Raw genomic sequence first — 19,946 nt, 5'->3', positions numbered from 1 at the left:
AAGTGTGAATTTATTTTTGTGGGGAACAGAGCGTTAGATTAAAGAAAGGATCAAACAAACGTATCACATGCTTGTAATCATGAACACATGGAAACCTCGGTGCGAATTAGCCCAGAAAAAGGCTTCGGTTCTTGATCGTCATCCCAATCCATTTGAAGCGTGGAGCCGCCCTGTCTCCTCTATTTGCTGAGGAAAAGAGGTGTAGCTGTCAGTGCATCATCATCAGACTCTCGCTGACTTTATTCCACCTGGCTGTCATTACATTAGCCACACAGCTCTCCATCTCTGCATGGAGATAGCTCTGCTTTCCAGTCGCCTTCTATAAACCCCCTAATGCTCCATTTCCTAATCTTCAGTTTTCACGATTGTTTTCACGGCCTGTTCAGAGCAAGTGAGGTGACGTTGGGGGGATTTTCTACAATTCCTGGGTTGCTGCGGTAGCCGGGCTCAGGTGGTGCTTGAGTAAATTGAAACAGCGTGAGGGATAAACTTGAGTGTGTGTATATGTATGCGTGTGTGTCTGAGAGAAAGAAAGAGAATGAGACTGGCGCTGCTTGAGGATTTGCTGAATCCGCGCGCTAGCTGAGATAAGAGAGCGTAGCCCCACTCACGGTAGGTTACTGCGGTCTCCCAGCTAATATACTGCAGCACTCTGTGTATGTGTGTTTGCATGTGCGTACTACTGAATATGTGGATGTAATCTCCCTTTGTCCTTTTGCAGATTCATGCCCCGTGTTGTGCAGCGGAAATGGCATGTACGAGAAAGGGAGGTGTGTGTGCCTTGCAGGGTGGAAAGGGGCCGAGTGTAATGTGGAGGAAGGACAGTGTATCGACCCCACCTGCTCCAACCACGGCTCCTGCATCCAGGGAATCTGCATATGCAGTCCAGCTTACAAAGGGGTTAACTGTGAACAAGGTAGGTACAAACATACTTAATAAAGCAACATATGCACCACCAAATTGGTTCCAATTGCACATCCCACATCCTGGAAGCCTTTTTAAGCAAACAAATCTAATAAGTCAGTTTTAGTTTGCATAAACCAAAATCAAAAATCACAAATTTATGAGTACGAATTACAAACACGAACAGCATAAGACACCATCTGTCCAGGTGAGTAGAAAAACTTAAAGACTTGCATGATTCTGTTCGTTCTCTGGGCAGAACTCTACCCACGTACACCCAGTTTCCAGATGTGGAAGGCAGATGTTCACAGCTCCAAAGGGGCAGGAAGACAAAGTCAGTGACCGGCTGCAGAGCATAGTGAAAGATTTAATATCTAAGGAGAAGCATAATATGCCAGGGGAATTGGTGGAGACCCAACACAGAACAAGAAATTTATGTATTCGATTTATTTATTCAGATCCTCATTAGTCACTAACAAGGTGGCAGCTATTCTTCCTGGGATCCACGCAGGCAAACACTAAAAATCCATGTACTTTACAAAGATAAAAGTCCAAACAGGACACCGGTAAGACACCACCCACCACCAGCCACATGCTGGTATTTCTGGGCATTAAATTAGAGTAAACAACATAAATTAAACCCTTTTTCTGCTTTACCCAGGGGTGGAAAATAACTGATTATATTTACTTAAATTACTGTAATGGAATAGCTTTATTTGTGTTCTTCTACTAGTAGTTTTTAAAACCAATACCTTTACTTAAGTTTATTTTGTGTGAAGTATTGCACTTAATTACATTTTAAAAAGCATTAAGTACTGAGTACACAAATAAATACTAAAATCCACAACAAGGCAGCACAAACTTTCTGATAGCAACATGAAAATGACCGATGGTTTGGCTTACAAACAAATGATGTCAGTACACCCACAAAGCAAAAGAATGATTGCATATTTCCTCCCAAAACTGCTGTTGCATTGTACTTTAGGTGAGGTCACACCTTATCATTAAAGTGTAAGTGAACCTCCAGCTCAGAGCTAACTCCGCCCACTTCAGACTATGAAAAATGCAAATAAAATGGGCAGTTTGGTACTGAAAGAGGGAGGCGTGAAGGACTGGGTTTTCCATAGGAGGCGGGAGTGATAGTGACATCCCCTTGTCAGAAAGTGACACAGAGTCCTGCAGCACTGCTGCCTCAGCGCGATCTTTTGAGGTTGAGGATTTTTCCTCTCTGGAGTCCCCTGAAGCAGGCCATAGTTTGGTGGTGGACCGTGGTGGTCCTGAGCACTACCTGTTTGGTCCATTGGCTCCTGCACCAGCATTACTAAAGCTGGAACTCTTAGAGCCAAGGCAGTGCAGGTGCAGGAGAGGATGGGGGTGAAGTAGGAACAATGACATAAGCCGTGCTTTTTCAGAAAAGATTTTTCAAAGCAGATGTCCGTTTGAGCCAGAATTGATGTTTTTTATCATAGTTCAGTCATATACTTCAGTGTACTGATGAAAAAACATGTTCAAGTATTCATTACCTCTTTAACAATCTGGTTGGAGGTCCAGATTTAGGGCCTAAGCACTGACCTCAGAGTGAGGACCCTATTGTATCTGTGGGTGTTCTTAGATATTTCTCTGTCACTTTGTGGCTTGTTTTGAGGGCCTTGACATGCCTAAAAAGTCCTAAAACCTTCCAGAAAATTGTTCCCAAGAAGAAATGTTTGTGTTTTGATGAAATCATGCAAGTCCATTGCACATGGGCCCCACAGGGGGGCCCTAGTGTGACAAAGGGGACTGGGTCAGAGCAGCATGCATTAAAATTAGTACACATATGTATCAGATCTAGACCAAAAAAAAGTCATCTGGGACCATCCTGTAATGTGTACAGGAAATGCACTATAAACAGTTAAAGTTCATATTTTGGCCTTTATTGGCTGACGTGGGCATCGTCACTTTTGTCACATCTGAAGGATCTCCATCTACAGATTTCATCTAGATTTCATTCTAGACAAGATGGAGATCTAAAGTTGTAAAACTGTGAGTTTTCACCATAAGGCAAGGCTGTGAATGGGGCCCAAAGCTGGAAAACCTTTTTTCCATATTTTTTTAAAGTGTGCTAACTATTTTGGTTCTATATAACTCTATAGTGCTTTTGTCAGTCATCACCAAACTTGACAGGAATGATCACACTTTAACTCTCAATACTTTTATGCATCAATTTGACTATGTACAGCACCCCCTTCTGCTAATTGATAATTTCCCCCTTTAATTTTTTCTTTTCTTTTAAACACCTTTAAACATTCTGCCCTTGAACACCTTAAAACCTCAGCTTATGATTCGTGATCTGCATATGCACCCTGGCTTTACCACACCATGAGAGTGAAGCTCTTCTCTTTCCATTCACATACAGATTACTGTAGTGTGTTCAAAGCTTTGTATCTGCTGAGAAAAGAGAAATATTTCTATATGGTCTCAAACTTCTCTCTTCTCTCCTATAAAGGCTGTCCTAAGACTTATTATTTCGCCCACATGCCACATTCTGGCGTTTCCAAGCAACTAAACCTATTCTTAAAATAACTTCTTCATATGTATAAACTGCCATTTTGTTACAGCATAATTTTTTCTTTTTTTTTTTTTTTTTTTTTTTTTAAACATATACAGTATGCACTCATTGACTGCTTCATTCGGTATACCTGTTCAGCTGCTCAGCGAGGCAGATGTCTAATCAGCCAATCACAGTACAGTAAGCTTTACATTCAGGCATGTAGACATGGTGATGATGAGGTTTAAACTGAGAATTAGAATGGGGTTATATAAGTAACTTTTAATAATCTGGTCCAATAATTTCACAAATCTACTGGGATTGTCATGCTCTACCCTCTCCAGGGTTTATGGAGAATGGCCCAAAATGGAGAAAAATAACAACTAAGCAGCACTTATCTTAACCAATAACTCAGATTAACAATCAATGGGTTTGCATAACCTTGAAGCAGATTCACTCAGGCTCCTCAAAACAGGGCGATATAAGATGGGCCTGGTCCTATGAGTCCTGATTCCTGCTGGGACATTCAAATGGAAGGGTTAGTGGCATTAGCAATAAACAGAGCATTCTGAAAGTATTTAGGCCACCTTCTTTTTCAGTTTTGATATGTTGCAGCCTCATAATGCAGTGGAAAAAATATTTTTTCATTCTCATTAATCTTCACTCATTACCCCGTAATGACAAAGTAAAAACAGAATTTTAAACATTTGTGCAAATTAAAAAAAAAATGAAAGCCTGTTTGGAGTTTGCAAAAAACTCCACATGAAAGCCAAATGGGCTTTCATGTGTTTTGCACTTAACAGAGGCCTTCATCTAGCTAGGAGGGCGGCGGTGATGTTTGTCCTTCTGGAGCTTTGTCCCATCACCACACAGGCTCATCAGTGATCATCAGGTACTCGGTCACCTCTCTTTATGAAGTCCTTCTCCCCCGATTGTGCAATTTCGACAGGTGACTAGCTCTTGGAAGAATCCTGGATATGCCAAACTTCTTCTAACCTTGCAAAGCAGATGGATTTGCCATACTCTGTCTCTGTCGTCAGACAAATCCATGTCAAAAACTCCGACCAAACACAGTTCAGCAAAGAATAAAAACAACACTAAAAGCTTTTCATGATGGAAAGATGTTTTTGCCAACCTGCTTAGGGGGGAAAGGGTTTGTTGTACCGTGAGTGGTTGTGCACAGTGACTGCTAGTGGAGCGATTAGCTCAGACTTGGCCACAGCAGCAGTTTTGTCAGAACTTGACCACATTTCCTATTAAAACAAGGGCAGAGAGCAACACTGAAAGCTTTTCATGTTTCAGGATGTTTTTGCTTTTCTCCCAGTCTGCTTCAGCATGGGTTTTGCGATAGCTGTTGCAGCGATAGCTTGGATGTAATTGTATGAAGGCAGCAGTTTGATCTGAACTGAACAACATTTCTTTTTATAACAAGAGCAAAGAGCCACACTGAAAGCTTGTCTCGGCAGAGAAGATGTTTTTGTACATCTGCTGACCGGCCTCAGTTTTATTCAGCAAAAAGCTCTGCTGTCTCCGGTAGCCTGTCAGCTTAGGAGAAGCGCATGCATACGCTCTGATTGGCCTGCCATGAGTATGACAAGACAGAAAATTCCTCCAATCACCTTGAGAGAATTCTTTTGAAAGTCCTTCCCTTCCCAAACACTTTCTATGTGAGCTTTCCCAGATGAATGTGAAATATATCCATGCTGTAGATATATAAAACAGTCAATCTGGTGTGTCAGATTATATTTAGGATATTTTCAAAATAAATTGTTCTTATTTGACATGAAGTTGTGTTTATTCATACATTTATTTAAAAAAGTTAATGTTATTGTAATGGTTCTGATTAGGGCTGAAGCTAATTTAAACATTTTAGCTTTGAAAATAAAAAAAATGTATATATATATATATATATATATATATATTTTTTTTTTTTTTTTTTTTTTTTTTTTTTACACCTTTTGCAGGGACCAGTTTGGGTCCCAAGGGGCCTAAGGGTGAGTTTTTGATATAAACCTGTACTGCTCAAACAGTAATAATGCAAAGAAATGTAATTATATCTTAATGACATATACAAGACTCTAATAACTTCAAGCCAAACATTCCACTCTGCAATTCATATTTGGAGAAAATATTATGTGTTTTTTTGTTTGTTTGTATGTTTGTTTTCATTATAATAGGGAGGTGCCATTATGGAAAAAAAATCCCAGAAACAAAAGCATAAAAAACTTTATAGTTCTGATTAGGGTTGACGATAATTCAAAGATTTAAGCTTGGAAAGTGGAAAGAAATGTTAATTCATTCGATTTTTATTGTACTTTTTCTACAGGGACCCATTTGGGTCTCAAAGGTCTTTAAGGTGAGTTTTTGGATATGAACCTTTACTGCTCAAAAAATGATAATGCAACAAAATCAATTTTATTATTATTTTTTTTTTTTTTACATGTACAAGGCTCTAATAACTTTAAACATTCTACTCATCAGTTCATATTTCGAGGATATTGTGTGTTTTTCTTGTGAAAATAGGGGGTGCTGTTGTGACAAAAATGGCGTAAAAATATAAAAACAAAATATTTCAAACATGAAGAAATATAGTTCTGATTAAGGATGACGCTAACTAAAATATGTTAGCTTTTAAAGTGGAAAAAAATATGAATTCATGTGATTTTTTTTAGCACTTTTTCTGAAGGGACCCATTTTGGTCCCAAAGGTCTTTATGGTGAGTTTTTGATACAAACCTGTACTGTTCAAAAAACAATAATGCAATAAAATCAGTGTTGTTAAAATTTATTGACGTATTCGAGGCTCTAAAAGCTTCCACTCATCAGTTCATATTTGGAGACGTTTGGGGGTTTTTTTCTTGTTGAAATAGGGGTGCGACAAAAATGGCATAAAAATGTAAAAAAAAAATATATATATATATATATATATGTATAAAAATAGATAGCTCTGATTAAGGCTGAAGCTAACTAAAATATGTAAGCATTTAAAGTGGAAAAGCTATTATGAGTGCTTTTCTCTGGAGTGACCCATAGGATTAGAACAGCCGATCCGGCATGTAATGTTAAATGTGTGTAGATTAACATGAATATATATGACTTTTTTTACTGCAGCATCAGGCTGCAACATAACAACATTGACAGAAGTGAAGGGGGTCTAAATACTTTCTGAATGCACTGTATAATTCTACCAGACCTACTATAACCTATCTACATGCCTAAATGCATTTGGTGCTTCTATGTGATTGCCTGATAGGAGACTCACATTAATATGTAGTTTAACAGTTATACCCAATGAAGTGATCAGTGACAGTGTATACATGTACTTCAAGCTAAAAGCACAGTGAAGAGATCATGTAATTGAAGAATAAATAATTCACTGTAATGCATTTGCACAAGAATTAGCGCTGGATCGTTATGGCATCCTCAACCTGAAGTCATCAGTTGTTAAACCCATCCAATAAATTAACCAAAACAAACAAAGCCGTCCTATTTAAAACAATTATGATGTAGCAGTTGATCATAATATAATTGCACAGCTGTCCAGACATCCGCCCTGCTGTTGCCTTCAGTATCTCTGCCGGAGACACGTTCAGGTGTTTGACCTTGAGCTGTGGAGCTGAGCTGAGCTGAACTGTGCTGAGCTTTGGCTTGGCGCTCAGAGCTGTAATTACACACACTAACACTGCATAGCAGAGACCACCACGACGCACACATACACTCACAGAGACCAACCCATTTCACCCCTTATCAAAGCCTCAGTTCTAAGTGTCCTATGAAGTGTAATGTTGTGGAACAGATACAGGGATTGTAGTGAGGGTGGTTAACTCCTGGATGGGATGCAAAGAACACTGCTTTCATACTCGCTGAACTGATGATTATAATGAGGCAGGCTGCCCCCCCCCCCCAGCCCCTCCTCTCCTCCACCCTTTCACTCCCTCCCTTCACCTCTGACTCATTCTTGCTTTTTCATTTGTCCTCTCTCTCCCCCTGCAGTGGACTGTGTAGACCCTCAATGCGGCGGGCACGGTGTATGTGTGCGAGGGGAGTGCGTGTGCTCGGCAGGCTGGGCAGGAGTGAGCTGTGATGACCCGCTGCCAGCCTGTCAGGAGCAGTGTTCGGGACATGGCACCTATCTCCCTGAGTCAGACACCTGCGCCTGCCAGCCCAACTGGACTGGACCAGACTGTTACACTGGTAAGACCCCAGGATTATTGTTCACACGCAGAAAAAAACAACCAAAATTGCAACTGCACATCACTAGTTTGCCAGTGTTCTTGTAGCACAAATGGTCTTGCCAGACACTATTTTCTGGGGATTTGATAGACATGAGAGAGAAATATGGATTAGAGCCACTCTGTGAAATGGCTCTGTGCGTGTGTACATATGTGTGTGTTTGCATGTGTATTTTTCTACTCCCCTCATGCTGGTTGTAAATGAGATTTCCCCTCATGACTGTCTGACAGCAGTACTCTGGAGTCCCCCACCCCCTTGCAATAGCACTCATTGTGCTGTGCATTTATACTCTTACATATACTCATGCACAAGCACACCTATAACCATTTGAACACACACACTCAAGCACACATGCTGACATATTCCCCTCAGCCAAATGAGGGAGAAAAAAGGCAGGCGAGAAAAAGGGAAAGACCTCTATTTTCACTTTGCTGCAAGCTTTTTAGAGACTCTGAAGAACACTCACCTTGTTTTTTAAAAGCGTGCTGATGTTTATTGCATACACCATACCACAGGGCTACATATAAGTTAGTGTTGAGTTGTTAGATCTGGTTTTAAAGATTTCCACAGATGCCTTAACCTTCCTTTGCACTCAGTAAACTCTGCATGTTGAACCTCCTGAGACCTGATCTTGTATTCAGCATGCATTTTTGAAATCTCCTACGTATTTGGGATAAGTATGACCCAATAAGTATAATTACTGAACATTTATATTTAAATAACAAGTACTTCAACAAAAACATTATGTCCTCATATTAGGACAGTGGGTCCTTTTTACTGTATAACACAGTAAAGACACAGTTGTGTAAACCAATATGGGCAATTCTACTAAATTGGTACAAAAACACAGTTGGAAATATTCTTAAAGGAAATAAAAAACAAATTTATTCCCTGAAAAATGAATGCTGGCAATTGCTAACAGTTATGATAATTGCTAATTAATTAATAACAGTTGCATTATTGCTAATTTGTCACTACTAAATTATAAAGTTTTATTAAAAAAAACAGTTTATACTCTTTTCGTGAAACATTTTTAAAGTATTATTCTGTTGGGTGTTTCTCTTTTTGTTACTAGATCCAAATTGCAATTTCAGCTAAAATTGCATGGGGATGCTGAGAGCTGAATTGTGGAAGAACTGCTGAAAATAGCCAAAAGCACAAAAATTGCTGAAATTAGCGTAAAAATAGAATGAAATAGCATAGAATGGCATAAAAGTAGCTGAAAATGCCATTCAATAGCTCAAAAAAGGATAAAAATAGCTGAAAGCAGCTTAAAAAAAGCTGAAAATAATCTAAAAATAGCTGAAAGTAGCCTCAAAACAGTTGAAAATAGCATTAAAATTGCTGATTTTTGCCTAAAAGTAGCTGAAAATTGCATTCAATGGCTGAGAAAGCATAGAAATAGCTGAAAATAGCATGAAAATAGCTGTATTTTAAGAATTATAAAAGTTAGAAATGAGAAAAGTCATAGCAGTCGAATGACAAAGAAACTGAATTTTTTAAAGTTTAAACGATGTCAATACGACAAAGTATGAAGGAGGAGATAGCCAGAAGAAGAAGAATAAACAAAATAAATGTGGATGCTCAGCATCCCCACTAATTATATTTTTGCTGTAAAAGTCGTACATTTTTTAAACTGGTTTCAAAGCTAAGGAGTCATTAGTTTTAATCTAACTAAACAACATCAAAACATCATAATTAATGGGTTGTTAATGCCATGTTTGTGGCAGCATTCATTAGGTTGTGACAGCAGTGTTATGGATAAAAAAAAAATCTATAAGTAAATGCCTTTTTTCTTACTCCTTTTAAAAATGTATCAAAAACTTATTTCTTGAAAAATGCAACAAAAAATTGCAAAAAAAGTGACAGTATTATTCTCAGGAAATGAATATCAGAGGTTTAGGTATGGGACACCTAGCCTTGCAAAGGTTATCAGGCAAATCCATCTTGAAAAGTTCTGATCCACAACATTTGTGCTGAACTGAACACTGTTTAGACCAATTGGCATCATTTGAGGAGAACGAGGCTGGAGCTATGGGCGGGGTTTTGATGTGCACAAACCTGTTCGCAATGGCTGCCTCTAGTGTGGTGATTAGCTAGGATATAGCTCTAGCATAGCATAAATTTTACCAGAACTCAACCACGTTTCTGCATGAAATAATACAGAGCCCGGGACGTGACATAAATATGTTCATTTTTTAAATACGCACGCGATAGTTAGTATCTCGCGTGTGTGCGTTTTATTCGTATCTCTTGTGCACGATTTCTCTGTATCTCATGCGTGCGTTTTAGTATCTTGCATGCGTTTTATATGTATCCCGTGCGGGTGAAATAGCATATATGTATATATGTAAAGTGCACATGCAAGATACAGAGAAATCGCACGCACGAGATACGAATAAAACGCATGCGCACGAGATATGAAATCGAGTGTGTGTATTTAAAAAATGAACACGTTCACGTCACCTCATGGGCTCCGTAAAATAGAGAATAAAAACAACACTGAAAGTTTTTCATAACAGAAGAAGGTTTACACCAACTTGCTTCAGCATGAGTTTGTGAGAGTTATGGGTAGTTGTATACAATGGCTGTAAGTGGAGTGATAAGCTCGGACTCAGCCACAGTGGCAGTTTTGTCAGAATTTGACAACATTTCCTATTAAAACAAGGGCAGAGAGTAACACTGAAAGCTCTTCATGATGGAAAAGATGTTTTTCACTCTTCTCTTGGTCTGTCTTGGCATGGGTTTGCGATCATAATGAGCGGGGTCTGCTGGTGTATCCAATGGCTGCTGCCGCGATAGCTGTTTGCGCAGATGTAACTGTATGAAAGCAGCAGTTTGATTGGAACTGGACCACATTTTTTTTTTAAATAAGAGCAAAGAGCCACATCGAGGGCTTGTCCCAGCAGAGAAGACGATTTTGCGCGTCTACTGACCGGCCTTGGCATCAGTTTTATTCACAGCGAAGCCCCACCATTAACAATCTACTGCAGCAGTAGCATGACAGCTCAAGAGAAGAGCGTGCTTACAACACCATTTTTGCCCATCGCTCTGATTGGCCCGTAATGAATTTGACAGACAGAATGTTCCTCCAATCACCTTTTGAGGTGTTTTTTTAAAGTCCTTCCCTTCAACAAAGGACCCTTTTAATGGGTATTTAATATTAATATAGCTCAGAATTATCTGTTTTTTTTTTCTTTCTTTTTATGATTCATGAAATACTAGCTAGATATTGCTAGAAATGCATGATTTAACCAATTTTACACTTTTTGCTTATTGGACAACAAATTGCACCATTTTGGTAGAATTACCTACATAAAACTTTATTATCTAAACAAAGCTGTGCTACAAAATAAAAGTAAATAATACATCATATCCTGAATGTCTTTTTTGTCTGCAGGAACATGTTTTGAACATGGCTGTGTAAAAATAAAATGGCAAACAACCCAATATGAAGATTCTTCTGAATTATACCTCTGAGTTTTCTCCTCTTGTTGCGTTCATCAATCTTTCTGCTCTTAGTACATAAACATGCCCTGAAAATTTCTCCATTACTGATAAAATCAGCATAAACTGGTTTGTACCATATGCAATGTGCATTCATTTTTACTTTTAAACCTGTTGGTTTATTTCCAAATCTGCCAAACTATATTTCCTAATTTTTACACCAGAATAAAATCCCAATGTCTTCATATAAGTACTTCCTGGTGTTGTAGCTTGTTACTGCTGATAAAACTTGTGCAGTCTGCAGCCATATCAAACTACAAATGTTACCACGCTTAAATGAACAAGTTTCAATCATAAAATCTGAATAGATTTTGAGTCTTGAGCAGTTTAGTGTCGAGTGTTTCAGTGAGAATGGCATCATCTTCAATGCATTTTTGTGATCACAAGATGGCAAACAAAGTTCTAAGTGCAGCTTAATTAAAGGTCACATATTATAGAAATACATTTTTTTCAGGCTTTTCTAAGAAAAATAAGTGCCTCTGGCCTGCCCACAAATCCCCCAAGAATCAGAACCCCCCCCCCCCCCCCCCAAAAAACAAGCCAGTCTCAGATTTTCCCCTCATGATGTCATGTTGGGAGTTAGCACCACCCCTAGGTTTAGTTGGCCCTCCTCACACACATCCATTAAGCCACATTTATTGGCTTATGAGAGGGGTGTGGTCAGGGATGGAGACAGACAGCTCATTAACATTTAAAGCCACAGACACAGAAACAGCTTGTTATGAGCAGGGCTGAAACCGAGGGGGTTTTAGACGTGTAAATCCAATACTGGAGTGTTTTTTCAGCAACAAAATTAACAGGCATATTCTGGGGACTTCTGAAACCAATATAAACTTGTCATAGATAGTTTAAATGTGTGACCTTTAAAAGTGATGGTGCAGGGAACCCAAAACGTCCTTATATGAGGATGCTAGGAGACAGAAATTCCACAGCTGAAAAAAAAGGCAAAGCACTGTTAGCCATTGTATGCTGAAACGTGAAACCCGTGTAGTCTAAAGTATAGGATACAGCCATCTGCAGTAGATGGGGAGGAAAGTGTCCTTGTCCTTGCAGTGTAGCCTGACAGAGCCATTACAGCGCTGACTTTCATCTGTTTCCACCACACTAACTTAAAACTGGTATTGGTAGGGATCCGTTTTACCATGCACACCAATGATTTTCAGGCAATTGCTATTAGCTCCTGCTCTCAGGTGCATGCCTTATTATAGTGATATAGCCCATGATAATGATATACTGTGACTGAATATCTGAGATATGAGTGGCCACTCTCTACCTGCCGGGCTTTTAATCAAAAGGACCGAGCAATTCTACGTGCAGGTCTTGTTGAAGCATAGCTAAGCTAATGTAATTCTAATAGAGAGCTGAAAAACTCTCCAACTTTAATCCACTTTTACCTCCCTCTCCATGCTATGTATATTTAAATTGAAATAACTTTTTACTGCAGCTGGATAAGTAGTCTTTGTATGCCTCCAGCACTTTGCTCTCTTTACTGATGGATGAGGCTATGCTTCTGCAGAGAAAGAGAGTGAGAGAGAAGTGCATAGAAACGGAAATAGACAGAAAGGGGAGGAAGAATTTGAAAGCGGTAATGCAAGCGAGAGGAAGGGGACGGAGTATTACAAAGAGAAAGCTGACAGAGACAAAGATGGAGAGATGAGGAAAAGGACAGAGTATTAACATACCCACCAAATCTGATCAAAATGTCAAAAAAAGAATAATAGAAGTGAACTGGAGTCCCTGTAGTTTAAAGATGCAGTGCAAATAAGAATCATTTGGCTGTTATTATGAGTCTATTCACTCCTCTTCTCCTTCAGGGAGCTCAGCTATTAGAGGTGGGAAAATTGTGTATTGTGAGAAAGTAGACTTTCTAGTCTCTAAGGTTATCCTTTTCTATCGCTTGTTTTTTTCTTTCACATATATCCAATGGCTCAACCCCAACTCTGATTTTTCTGCCTTTTTCCTCTCTCCATGTCCCCTGTGTGTCTTTTACCTTTTCTTCCAATGTTTAATTCCACCATTTGTTCCCCTCCCTCCCACTCTCTCTCGCCCTCACACTTGTTTTTCTTATTTCTCACGCAACCCCCCCCCCCACCCACCTGTTTCCATAGAGCTATGCCCAGTGCCATGTGGCAGCCATGGCGTTTGCTCGGAGGGCCAGTGCCAGTGTGAGGAGGGTTGGATTGGCGCTGCGTGTGACCAGAGAGCGTGCCATCCTCGCTGCGAAGAACACGGCCAGTGCCACGACGGAACCTGCATCTGCCAGCCTGGCTGGGAGGGAGAGCACTGTAACATTGGTGAGTGCGCGTGTGGGAGTGTTTAATTATTCCTTGTTATATTTCGATCAGCTGTGATTAATGGGATGAAAAAAGGTGTTGCTGTTGTTGGTGAAATTTCCATTTAAAATTCTTTTTTCTGAGCAAAATTCTCACTTGTTTCCCACCACAGTGACTCATGATTTGGACGTCGTGGTGAAAGGTAATTTTTGCATATTTGGATTCAAATGTCACATTGTGCCCCCTTAACCATGTTACAAATTTAAGTCATTATAAATGCATGTTTTTTTATGTGCACCTTTTCAGACGGCTGCCCAGGGTTGTGCAGTGGGCATGGGCGCTGTACCCTGGAGCAGAGCGGCTGGCGCTGCGTCTGCCAGACTGGATGGAGTGGGCCTGGATGCAGCGTTGTCATGGAAACTGACTGCAGTGATGGAACAGACAACGACGGAGGTGACATTCTAACAAAATCTATCATTTTCTATCTCTTTTTTTTTTTTACCTCTTTCACTTCTGTTTCTGTGGCTCCCATTCCACGCCGTTGCCTCTCCTGCTGAAATCTGCGCTGTTGTACCCCCCCTTCATCTCCCTGTGCTGTCCCAGTCCTGCTGAGTCTCCTGTAGAGTCCTGCTGGTCATTATTATACTGAATATGGATTTGTATATGTGTGCCTTTGCCAGTGTGTGAGTCTGTTTTTCCTCCCATCACAGCTAAATGTCTAATATGCATACCACCTGCCAGGATAAAAGGCACTCAGAGAAATTGTCACAAGTCTAAATACAGCAAATCATGCAGAAGAGATCCTACTTCTTTGGTTATGAGGTGTTTGTGACAGGTGAGAGGTGTGTGTCGCTCACTCTTGTCACTGTGTTGTTCTATCCTCAGGTAAAGAGACAAGAAAGGAATGTTTTTGTAGTGAGAGTTGCGCTCATTATAATCATTTCCTCGCCGTTTCACTCCCATCTAATGCTTTCCCAAAAACGTTACAACTTTAAAGAATATATTCCTCTTAACTGTGCCCATGCACTTTGAAACTCCATCAAATATCCATTATGGACTTGCCTGTTAAGCCAGTGCTGTAATCCATCATTGCAAACAAGGTAGGGTCGCTTTTGTCTGGAATAAAAGCGTCTTTTTTCTGTGTGGTTCCACGTTTGGTGATGAGTGGCGTTTGAATCAGTGCACACAGCAGCAGCAGGAAACCTCAAACGCGTAAATTCTTTTTTTGTAGTCTTTTTCAGGTGGTGTGGGGTGCTGATAGCTGCAATAGAAGCGATTTTTTCCCCCCTTGCACATTGTTTACCAAAGCTGCGTGAGTTACTGAGCCAACACTTCAGGGAGTCTGTGTAGATGGCTACACAAAAACATGGATTACAGGTCCTTACTCTGGATTATAACCTTAATCATACAATAAATAATGTCTTTTAGTCCATGAAATAGGGACTGAAGACAGGAGGATTAGCTGGACTGTGGCCCACCAACTGTGTGGGCAGTGTATTTGTGTGTATTAGTGGATTACTAGTACATTGTTTCACATTGTTTTGATTTTGTTTTGTTTTTAACAGATAGTGCATCTGGGTGTGTCATATAAAGGATGCCTGCAGAACATTTACATAAAAAAAAAAAAAAATCAGGATTCTAAACCGATGAAACAGAATCATGATTTAAAAGTATCAATTTGAGCTACCCCCCTTCTAGCCCCCCTTAGCTGGTCTAGACTATGCTCTATGTTACAGTGCCTGTAAAAGTATTCATCCACTTGGATGTTTTACCCTTTTATTGATTTTATAAATCAATCATGTTTTTTTTTTCCTTTTGGACATAAAATAACTCTTTAATGTCAAAGTGAAAACAGATTTCAACAAAGTGATTTCAATTAAACAAAAATATGCAATGTGACTATTACATTTATAAGACTGACCTAATCCAACAGAGGTTCAGCCAATCAGTGCTAATAGTCTCACTCTTTGTGAAATGAGGATCATCTGAGTGCAGTAAATGTGTCTCAAGTGATTGCAGTATAGAGGCACCCATGTCTGTGTATTCCTTGCTACATTACACCACAAAACAAAGGAACACCCCAAGCAATTCAGTATTTTCTGTCTGATGAGACCAAAATGGAGCTTTCTGGCCATCAGACAAGACGCTATGTTTGGCAGACATCCGACACTGCACAGCACCACAAAACCACTGTGAAGCACGGTGGTGGCAGCATCATGCTGTGGGGATGCTTCTTGACTTTGACTGCAGCAAAATATAGGAAAATCCTGGAGGACAATGTTATTCAGTCTGCTATTCAGAGAACTACGGCTTGGGAGAAAATCTATTTTCCAGCTAGACAATGATACAGCGAAAGCTACACAGAAATGGTTTAAGGACAAAAAGGTGAATGTTCTAGAGTGGTTGAGTCATAGCCCAGACCTCAATCCGAGAGTGAATCTGTGGCTGGACTTGGAGAGAGAGAATGGAGTAAAATTGCAGTTTCCAGATGTGCAAGCATGACTGAGACGTATTCAGACTCAGTGCTGTGATTGTAGCCAAAGGTGCATCTACTGAATACTGACTTTAAGGGGTGAATATTTATAAAGTCACTTATTTTACCTTGCATATTTTTATGTAATTGACATCGTTTTGTAGAAATCTGTCTTCACTTTGACATTTTTTGTCTAAAATGCCAAATTATTTTGACCATGACTGATTTATAAAATCAATAAAAGGGTAAAACACCTTCTGTATATTTTTGATAAAGACAGAGTGACCATTAATTACCTTGGAAACAGAATAAAGCAACGATTAGCATAGTTTCAGTGGTAAGGAACATTTTTCTTTGCCGGTTTGAATCCTTGAATAGAGGGGGGATAAAAATGAAGAAGAGGGAGGTGCAGTAAGTGAGAAAACAAGCAGAGTAACCATAGTGAATAATGGGATGGCACAGTCTTGAACCTTTATTTAAAACCTGAAAGTGAGAGCTAAAGATAGATAATAGATATCTATGGCTCACATTTTTGCCATTTTGTAAGCAAATGTGACATCACAATGGTCTTCCTGCTTAACTGATGGACTGGCCAGACTCCATGTCTGCCATCAGGCAAATACATCTTGCAAAGGTTCAGTCTGAACCCTAGAGAATTACTGGAACAATCTGAGTCATTGAAGAAGAGCAAAGTAGCTATGGTTGTGATTTAGCAGGACTGTAAACAGAGGATATGGTGAAGAGATTTGCAGCTCTAGCGGTGGTTTTATCAGAACTGGAAATCATGTCTTTATTAAAAGAAGAGTGAAGAAATGCACTGAAAGATTTTCTTGTTAAAAAAACATGTTTTTGTTCTTTTCGACAGCAGGAGTGTCAAACTCAAGGCCCGGGGGCCAAATCCAGCCTGTGGTACAGTTATAACCGGCCCACAAGTTCATGTTAGGTTTTGTTTGTTTGTTGTTTGTTTGTTTGTTTGTTTTTAATCTGGCCCACCGGTATGAGGTCTGCAGATTTCCTCCAGTATAAAAATGAAAAATTAAACCTTAATGATTTCAAATATCCTCGTTAAGTCACAAAAAACTTGAAAGGGTAAGGAGTAAAAATAATTAGATAATGGAATGTAGGAAAATAAATTATATTTGTTTTCAATTAATATTTTCAATTTTGCATCTCACAATTTAGAGTAGCAATTTTCAATTTTAAGTCATATTTTGACCTTTTAAACTTTTTTTTTTTTAATCTTTCATGTTTTGACCTATCACCTATTAACTCTGACTTTTAATCCAAAATTTGAATTTATAGAGTAACAATTTTAAATTTTATCTCATGTTTTAACCTTGAAAACCCATGATTTTGGGTTGTATCTCATATTTTGATGTATAAAAGTCATGATTCTCCGTTTTGATCTCATATTTTGACCAAAAGAACATTTAATTTTTAATTTGATCTCATATTTTGACCTTATAAATTCATATTTTCTAATTTTGTCTCATATTTGACCTTTAAAATCCCTGGTTTCCAACTTCATCCAATATTTTGACCTTAAGAAGTCGAGATGTTGAATTATGTCTCATATTTCAATCTTTTGTATTTAAAATTTTAGATTTAAAATTGTATCCAATATTTTGACCTTTGATCAATGATTTTGACTTTTTATCCCATTTATTTTTTTTTTAAATAAACATACTGATGTTTAATTTCATGTTTTGAACTTTTGAACAAATAAGTTTGACTTTTTATCTCAGATTTTGAGCCTGTAAACTAATCAGTTTGACTAGAAAAATAACTTTTATCATCAGTGCGAAGATTTTTTTTAATTTATTGCTGTTGAAAATGAGGTTGACAGGTTGTATGGTTACATGGTTTAATGTTGACCCTGTTAGACTGTCAGGTTAGACCTAAATTCAGAATCCAGCCCCTGCTGTGATTGACTTTGACACCCTTGAGCTACAACAAGAGTCTGCCACACCAACTGGCTCCACTGATCGTGAGCCATTACAGCTGGCTGTCAAGCTTGGGTTATGTAATTTACCCCCTGGGGTGGCGCATTCCTACTACGTCATATTGTGTAATCGATGTGACAGGCAGATTTAAATTACCTTTTGAGATTCTTTTGAAAGGTTCTGCCCTTGATCCCCATGCCCAGATGGCATGTAATACTGTATATCCCATGCTTGACATGTGAAACAGTCTCTCTGGCATGTCAGGTAAGGTTGATCCTAGAAAGAAGAAAATAAAATCCTCCCTCTGGTTCTACTCCTAACCACTAGTCAGCCAGTTAAAATCATTGTATAATTACTTTTGTAGCTCTGCAGCTTTGTCACATCCTAAAAATTAATCCTACTGATGTCATGGAAAGTTATCTCAGTTTTTTAGTTATTCATTTAACCTTTATTCGGACTTCATTAAGACACTGGTCCTCGCTGTCGAGAGGGAACTGGAGTTGGACTACACAGTAAAGAGCTAAAGCTGTGAGTTTAAGGAGACGGCATCAAATTAAAGAAATGCACTTTGTTGCAAGCTGTTACATAAGAAAAGTGATGCATTTCTCTATCTGGCCGAACAAAACCAGTGAGTCGTATTGAAAATGCTGAATCCTGTGTGCATGGCTTGACCTCTATTTGGTCTCAAGTCAGGATACTGGCTTTTCTAACGGTCTCTTATTAGCCCCTATGGAGGTTCAATGCTGGATAACTGGACTGCCATTTTAATACATTCCTGCAAGTGTGTTGATTTGGAATAATGTTTTCTATCTGTCTGTGTGAATAGGCTAAGTCGAGGTTGAGTTATCCTGAGTGGGTGGACGAAAGGACAGGCTTCTCTCTGTCAAACAAAAAATGCATTAGAATATATATGGTGCTATACGCTGGAAGGAAAATAAAGCCTATATGCCATTAAATGGAATTCTAATGCCGTATGAATATTGATGAACTTACTTAAGTGTCAGTGCTGCAGGTATCAAATCGTTCAGCTTAGGGATGATTATGCTGGAGAAAGACTCACTAACAAAGCCCTATGGAGACCATTTACACTTGTCTTATCTCTTTCCTACCTCTCTGCAAAGCCTTTCAAATACCATAATTTTCTGCCACACAATTCGGCCATCTCCCTTAATTGGCAGATAAACTGAAGGCTCTCATAGGCTTCTCTTGCAGCAATCTTTTTGTCTCTGAAGATAGACAGAGATGGAAAGATGTTATCAAAAGTAATCAGAGAATAAAGAGGAACTTTGAAGAGGGAGTTTCAATTATTCTGCCTGGATGAGAGCGAGGAGTATTGTTTTTTTCCTCTTCCTTATGCGAGGCAGTGAAATCACATGCACATACATATTTATAGTTACTACTTGTGTTTAAAAAAACAACATTTTCATTCTGCTTCTGTGTGTGTAACAATTAACAAGAAGGGCTGCATAATAAGCTACAAACCTGTCTGCTCTTTTAATGACAGTGCCATTAGAAATTCAGTAAATTGTGTGCTTTCAAGTTGCAGTAGTGAATCTTATGGAAATCAACCATTGTACTATGCTACCTTTGTAGGAGGAGGTTATAATAGAATATTGTTGGCCTTTGGCTCTGCGCTCTGTGGTCAGATGCATTTAAATGTCAGCACTGTTTCCTGCCTTTTCAGAAACAGGCTTGAAATAGGAAACACAAATGCCAGCCAGGCCCCTATTACCTGCCGCCTGGCTTTGTATGTGCAGCTCATTGTTTACGCTGGACTTTGAGAATTCCCATTTGAAGAAAGCTGGTGATTCAGGTCTGATTTATAGCAGAGGATGCTCTAATTGCATGCCGATGGCCCCTTGTGTATTGTTCTTGATTGATAGTTGTTGTAATGATGATGCACGAGCAGCTTATTGTTGAAGATTAGATTACCCCAGTGGAGTTTCTCACTGGCAGGCAGTTTAAATATTATATCTTGGCAGGTACTTTTTCTATTTTCTTATGTTGCAGCCTGGTGGTACCGTCAAAAAAATCCATTTTTATTCTCATTAATCTACACTCAGCACCACATCGAGGGAAAGTGAAAAT

The 19,946-nt window shown here is 39.1% G+C and overlaps 1 protein-coding gene across 1 annotated transcript in view; it reads left to right on the top strand.

Annotated features, from left to right (window-relative positions):
- Window positions 1-19,946, top strand: part of tenm1 (teneurin transmembrane protein 1) — a 351,544-nt gene that overhangs the window by 211,152 nt on the left and 120,446 nt on the right. The window contains exons 10-14 of the mRNA XM_041797861.1: window positions 722-916; window positions 7,423-7,623; window positions 13,278-13,463; window positions 13,615-13,644; window positions 13,749-13,895. Coding sequence (XP_041653795.1) covers window positions 722-916; window positions 7,423-7,623; window positions 13,278-13,463; window positions 13,615-13,644; window positions 13,749-13,895 — 759 coding nt within the window. The remainder of the gene's footprint in view (window positions 1-721; window positions 917-7,422; window positions 7,624-13,277; window positions 13,464-13,614; window positions 13,645-13,748; window positions 13,896-19,946) is intronic.

This window comes from Cheilinus undulatus, linkage group 10 (assembly GCF_018320785.1).
Source record: "Cheilinus undulatus linkage group 10, ASM1832078v1, whole genome shotgun sequence".
NCBI classification, from domain to species: domain Eukaryota; kingdom Metazoa; phylum Chordata; class Actinopteri; order Labriformes; family Labridae; genus Cheilinus; species Cheilinus undulatus.
This window is presented reverse-complemented; position numbering and strand designations above follow the sequence as displayed.